The 7269-nt window shown below is 38.1% G+C and overlaps 1 protein-coding gene across 2 annotated transcripts in view; it reads right to left on the bottom strand.

Annotated features, from left to right (window-relative positions):
* LOC140136080 (protein O-glucosyltransferase 2-like) overlaps positions 1-3182 on the bottom strand; it is a 66818-nt gene extending 63636 nt beyond the window's left edge. Inside the window, exon 1 of one of the 2 annotated variants that reach the window (XM_072157787.1) lies at positions 2737-3182. In XM_072157787.1, the coding sequence (XP_072013888.1) occupies positions 2737-2936 (200 nt within the window). In that variant the 5' untranslated portion in view covers positions 2937-3182. The remainder of the gene's footprint in view (positions 1-2736) is intronic. The other variant, XM_072157788.1, reaches the window with a different exon arrangement.
* Between the last annotated feature and the right edge of the window lie 4087 nt (positions 3183-7269).

The raw sequence follows: 7269 nt of genomic DNA on the forward strand, positions 1-7269 counted from the left end.
TGCAAATGAACCAAGGAATCCAAAAATGCACTTTAAAATGACATAGGGTGTAACACTAAGGAGTTATGAAACTGAAAATACCAAATATTTTAGCAAAAAATGTAAAATTTGACAAATTAAAAAAAAGAAGTTAGCTTCACCCCACATATTTAAAACTTCCATATTTGAATTCCTCTCAGTCAGAGCTTTAAATACATATATAACATCATAGGGTTCAATAAAATTAAAATGATTTTGCGCCAGCCTCTTTCAAGGCATATTTTCCCATTGACTTCAATGTGTAACCCGAACGGAAAATGAAATATGCAAAATTGCTTCTCAAAGCAAATTAAATTACCTGGAATATGATTGTATGGTGTTATAGTATGCAATTTAAAGTGAATTGTAAAAAATGTGAAAAAAGAAATGGACCTCTTGCATCATATGACCCCTGGGGGTCACTTTTATTGAATTTGCTCCTCCTGATCCTCCTCCTCCTGATCCTCCTCCACCCCGAACATTATGCTAATTAGATGCAAATTATTCAAATGTTAATAACTTCTTACAACTTTTTTAAGGTTTACTGTATTGGTCTCATCACAAGCTTTAATTTGACACCAAATTTAACTACATAGGCTGCATATTAACTGAGAAAATTAAAAAGATGAACCCTAAAATGTCGCGCGCATGTAACATCTCCACCTATTTACTGGCCCAACTCAAAACGCGTGGCCACATACCAAGAACACAGCGGCCAAACTGGGAAGTGAGTTCCTGAATATTACTTGGAATGCACAAAAGTTTCACAAAAGTGAAATCCGGGAGTAAATTGAGCAAGAAATGGTATAATGATTTCAACATCAGGATTCACAAAATATACCATACCCTATTTTTTAATTTCGAGTACACCGTCGTCAAAAACAACCCTATTTTTTAAATATCGCGAACATTTTATGTTAGCGAACATAGTTTAAACATAACCCCTTTTTTCTCGAAATTGGGAACGATCATGCGTACACATAGTCAATGTTAAGTGATAACACCGGGAAATTTCTGCCATCTTTTTGTCGGCTGTGCAGTCAGCAAAAATCAGCTTATATTTGCTTCCAATTTTTAGGATCGTAAGTATCGAAAATGTAAAAAGGTGCGGCGTAATACATGAAATAGAATAAAGCTTATAATGACACGCTTATGAAGTGTGTTTGTGAACTATGAAGCATGTTTACGTCCCGGTACAATTTTATGAACCGGACTATGCACAAGGATGACATAGTAGCCATCTCTAACAGCAATGCTATACCTGATCTCATGTACCAATACCTTGTGTATTGGTACATGATTCGGCGGGTATACTTCAGCAATAGCGAATAAGTGGTCGTTTTTTACTCTTTTCAAAACGTCACATGTACACCAAATACAGCCCCCGAAATGGTCTACTTTTAGCGTGCCTTAACTCCAAAACAGTTTAGTCGAAGTTAAAAATGCGATCCCCAACCCTTTGCTTACCTTGGACGAATTTGCAGTATTTTCCGCTAGCTCCGTGTTGAAAAATGTCCGGTACTTGCCCGGTACAAACATAGAAATGGCCACATTTGCTTCAGTCCTGGTATGAATATTTCTTCCGTAATCCAATGGTTCCAACGTGGTCATCACGATGATAGTCTCCTACACAACCAGATTGTGTCGGCCTGACGCTTCGTCGATCCTAAAAGTGAGGACAGCGTGAGCTCTTACCTCGCGTAAAAGTCTGTTCGACAAAGGCAATAAGGATGATTGACAGCGCCGTTCATTGGGCGGAGCCATTATATTACGTCATGACAGCAGACAGGTTGCGCTGTTCTCTGACCTTGACTGTTCGTCACGTAGACATACCGTGACCTGGGTACACGATACAAAGCTGGGGGATGCGACTGCGGCCGCCATTTTGACACGCGGTATCTACTCTTCAGAAAAATTACTTTTGGTGACGTTTTATATCAAACAATTTTCGATAACGGATTTCTACTAGGATTTCTATTTGTTATTAATGAAGGTGCATGTAGTTTTGAGGAATAACACGGGATGTTTCGAGTTTTATTTCAACTGGTGGTGTAGGAAGGTGAGTGAATTCGTGAATGAGGCCGGGGATAGAGGTTTCGTTGTTTCAACGATCCAATAGTAGGATACGAAACGTGGGCTAAAATGTCTAATGACGCCATGTTTACATGAAAACATTAGCTGTTGCGAGGTCAGTGTCGTTGAATTCGTTACCTAAATTCCTTTCAGGATATTCTGATTTCACTTATTTATGATGTGTACGAAAATTCACCATATAAACTCAAAAGTGTGAATGCAAGCTGTTATTGCTGACAATGGAAACATTGTTGCAAAGTCATTAAAACAGGTATGTATTACAGGCGTACTTTGGCAAACGAGATACAGGCCAGTTAGGCAGTCTAACAGCAATGCTAAAGCATTACGTGTTAGAGAATATGCTCGAACAACTTCCACTTGACAATCAAACAATTTTTTTTTAGGCCTTACAACTGCTGAAGTTCTCTGCTGAAAACTATTCAATTCTTTAGAAATGTTGTCACTTCCTTCAATATTTTGTTCTAGATACTTAACGCAGTATTATAATTATGCAGTGATCAACACATGGTTCAGTTGTGACTTGTGTCACTGCCAGGGTCACAATGACAATGTCAACTGTCCATTTCCTGTCAATCGCGATAATACCTAATAAAACAAAAATAATGTCAAATAAATCCCACTCACCTATTATTTTCAAAATCGACTGCTTGAATATAAAAATACCTAGCAGGCACAACAAAGTTTGGCTCCAACCCTGGTCCCCACACACGGGTCTTTGTAGGGCAGATCACCCTCTCCCTATCGTAACCAGTAGCTGCATCCTTCACTGCTAACCCGCAGGCTACACACACAGCGAGCACCAAGATTACTTGCATACGTTGCATACTGACTGCAGTGTTTACGTTATACTCAGTTCCGGTAGCTAGTAATAAAACCACCCTGAATTCACGGCTAATTTCTCCTGGACAGTGCAAATATCACCCAGATCTAGTCCACCAAATGTTAAATCCTTAGTTCTTGATATGTGGTGAAAATCAGGGGTTTCTGCGTATTCCATAAATGTGAAATTTCATCACCACTTTCACTTCGGCATCGTACTCGCCTTGGCTACAGAGAATTGGCACTGCTAAAAGACCGTACAGTTTGTGATCAACAAAAGCGTGACAGGTGCATGAGTTTTCAAAAATATACTTTTCAATTCATTACGACTCAATTCTTTCAAATATATAGTAAAATTATTTACTATTTTATTGCAATGAATATATTGTACCATTTTATTTAAAACAGGAAGTTAATTCAAGAATATATTATTTTGCTCATAAAGTAATATTTAGTAATTTCTAATACACAATCTATTCGTTATAAACTTAATTGGCTAATCGAAGGTGGCGCCAGACTGGTCGTGCAAATGGAGCCCCTGATTGGAGCCGCGCTATGGTGCTGCTCTCTAATGGTGATCCGTGTCGAATGGAGTACTATTATAAAGGAAGGGTTTTTTGTAGGACCTGAAAGCACATCAGACACACCAAAAATTACTTTCTGAATTATATCACGAATTTAAAAAAAAAAAAAAAAACTTGATATCAGAAGGACAACATTCCTTGCATGCATTCAGAATGATTTGGTGCCTGGAGTGTCAGCTCTCACGGTCCCACAAAAATACGCAAAAGGGTGACCGAGCTCTTAAAAATTTTGTTTAACGTTTGTCAGTAGAAAAGTTAAAGTTTGATGGTAAAAATTCTTGATGCGGCATGTCATGATTCTACGCAGGGATGCTAGTATTTCAGTGATCTTGGGCCTATACTACTGCCGATTCCCAAAAAAACTTTTTCGAAAAACAAATATTATCCTGTTTAGCTGAATAAAACATAGTTCATTCCTAATCATTTAGTTGGTCAAAAAAATTGTGTTATATTTTATAACCTATTATTAATCAACAAGGTTAGACTTGTGTCAAGTCTGTGAATTGTGACTGCGATTCTAATAAAACATGCAAAATTACCTGTAAAATTGCATGTTTTTGGCTCCATTTCCAAAAATTTGCTAAATATTAAAATTGGACTTCATTAGCCACCCCTGCTGGGGCACAAATTAATTGGTGATCCCTAAGCAGAGGTAGTAGTGGGTAGAACCTAAGGCTCTGGACTTCACTTGGGCCCTAGTCTTTCATAGAATTTGCCTCCCCATATTCTTGAACTGTGAACTCCACCCCCCCCCCTTTTTTCCCTTTTTGGTGGAAATTTGCCTTCCCAGTTTCAGGCTTTGACCCCAACTTTTTTGGCTGACCATGGTCACCCTCAATTCAGGCCTTGGGGGATGTCCGTCATTTTCTTCAATAATCTAGTATCCTCAACCTTACATGATAATACCACAGGTTGGGTGGGTGGCTCCACTTCAGGAGGGTGGGGTGGGCAACACTCTTCAGAGTAATCTCAACCCTACCTAATACCACAGGTTGGGTGGGTGGCTCCACTTCAGGAAAGTGGGTGGGCAACACGCTTCAGAGTGTTAAGTTAGATAATTAAATAGCATACACCGTCATGTCAGGTTTTGGTATCTATAATACCAAGGTTTATTCTCTTCATAATAAAAGCACAACTTGCTCATTACAAAGTATACAGGATAAATCAACAACAAAAATAAACAAACAAACAGGCTTTTATCATGCAATTATCTACATATTAGTGAGTACAAAACCTTACTTGCATTATGGATGTTATCTGAAAATTGTTTCCATTAAATACATGATTGATTATTGTAATAAGTTTGATAACTCTGTCTTTACATGGTATATTACATTAGGCCATTTTAGTTTGTCTCAAAGCCCCAGTGTGCACTAGTAAAGTCATCTGCTTTTTGCATGTTATTCCTACTGGAGTGAGAACATTTTATTTTTCCCCTAAATGCACCACACAAAAATCTCGTAAATCTCTGTAAAATTCTTCTGCTTGAACACAGTGAAACTATGTGTGCATATTCAGTATTCACCTGCGTTTTCTGAAGTAAAAAAAAACCCTAAAAATGCATTCTGCATTAGGTTGGGAACCTGCTTGGGAGGGGCTTTGAGACAAACTATTAAATTAAGATGGCATTAGGGTGGGGTGATATTGGTAACAAGGTTTTCAAGGATTTGACATACTAACCATCTTACAACTATAAACCAGCCAGACTGGTCAATATCACTGAATCAACAAAAATACCTCAACAAAAAATGTAATGCAAAACATCAAGCAACTTAGGCCAAAAGAGAAGTAAAGAAAGCCACTCAGATAGCTTTTAAAATTTTAGTGCACTATAGTTTTGAGAGTGTTCTTCTTTTGGTTTCTTTAGTTGTTTGGGGGAAAAGGAAACAAAATTAGTACTGAGTATATTTTTACTGGTTTAGTAAAAGAAAAAGCGACTTCCAGTATTCCATTTTCTGTGGTTTTTTTTTTTTGGGGGGCTTACAATATGCAAGATATAATTTTAAACTGGATGCAACAGTGAAATGCACCCAGAAAGGAGATTTTTGCCAAACGCCATTCGGGCTGTGCTCGTTTTCAAAATGCCTCTTTTCCCACAAATAACATAGCAGTGTAACCAAGGTAACACCTGATGCATAATTATGTACACATATATTAATATTACCCACTGTCTATGAAGTTTGGGTCTTCACAGATTTGGGGTCATTACTCATTAAGAGGTCACTGCTGGCTGTGTTAGTGATTGCAGGTGACCACAACTGCTATCAAGTTTAAATCTCTTTTTCTATCCAGTTTAGCTTCAGCAGGAGGTATCAAGCAGGTGAATCAAGATATTCCGCACCCCCTCCCCTGACTTCAACAAAATTGCACAAAAAGGTGACATAGTGCAAAGGAGGGTTAGGGGACCACAGCCATTCAGCAGATAATTTTTTTGGTTTAATCTCAATTTCTATCCTGTTCAGCAGTAATTAAGATCTCACTCCCAACTTGCAAAACCTTGTGCATGTTTTTATTTTCAATAGAATTTGTGACGGGCGATGCAAAACAATAGTCACTCCACCTGCAAGGTGGAGGGGGTTCATGGTAAAAGAGCAACTGGAGAAAAAAAATCAAATTAGATGAAAAAGGTAGTAATTCTTTGAAAATTATCCATTTTCTGAAACAAACACCCTCTGACCAGCACAAATTTGCCAAAAATAGGCTTTTCCGTTCCTTTAGACTGACCATGATGGTTAAGCCTGACGTCAACTTGCGTTTGAGTCACAATTTATATGTTTATATAAGGTCACTTAATTTTTAGGTTAATATCATCGTGATTTTTTTTCTCCTTCTAGAAAGTGATGCCTCCACACAAAATTATACAATATTAAATAATATATCTATACATATTGAAACTACTGGTATATTTTGCTTTCTCTCAAGTTGACATTGTCACCAGCCCATATTAAAATCTGCAATATTGTGTCACAAATAGTGAACCAAACTAACGTAAAACATGGTCATCTTGTTGTTAGTGCAAAGTGACTTCACTGTTAACTTAAATGTGCAAACCGACATCATTGTCAACTTGCACTATGATTACAATCATGCTCATCTAATCAGGACTCAGTAAACAACACATCACTGCGCTGAATGAAGACACCGTGATGGTGTCGCAAGCTATGTCGCTGTTCAATGATGACTCTGAAAAAGGTAACTTTTTAAGCAAAGGACTCAGTTCTTAAACCCTGTTAAACCCTGCTACATTTGTACTTTCATAGTATGACCTTAATGTGCTGGGTACAAAAACTCATACTGCAAAACTTGAGATCAAATTTTGAGCTATGCTTACTGAATGGTTATTGATGAACTATACCACTGAGATGAGACCACTTTGACTTATAGTGTTGGGAAGAAACCACAGATTTAGAGAAGGGGAATCGGGACTCGACCGCCATCTTGATACAGGCATGGAACAAAAATTGGAGGTATTTGGAATGCTCTCAAGCTATCCGTTGTTGTGCAAGAGAGATATCGCATGCTAAGCGTAATTTGACACACTTCATAGTGAAATGCGTCGATTGCAAGACCCTAAAGATGAGATGCAGAATTGTTTTTGTTTGTCTCAGCGCACCGCCGGCAAGGATCCAAATACCCCAAATGTTCTCCCCATAGCTGACGGCACGATTGTATGTGGCAGTATAGGGAGTCCCGATTCTCCTCTAATTCTGTGGTAGAAACTACAGAGGTTTGACCAATAGAGTACAAACTCTGC

Source organism: Amphiura filiformis, chromosome 16 (genome assembly GCF_039555335.1).
Source record: "Amphiura filiformis chromosome 16, Afil_fr2py, whole genome shotgun sequence".
Lineage (NCBI taxonomy): Eukaryota > Metazoa > Echinodermata > Ophiuroidea > Amphilepidida > Amphiuridae > Amphiura > Amphiura filiformis.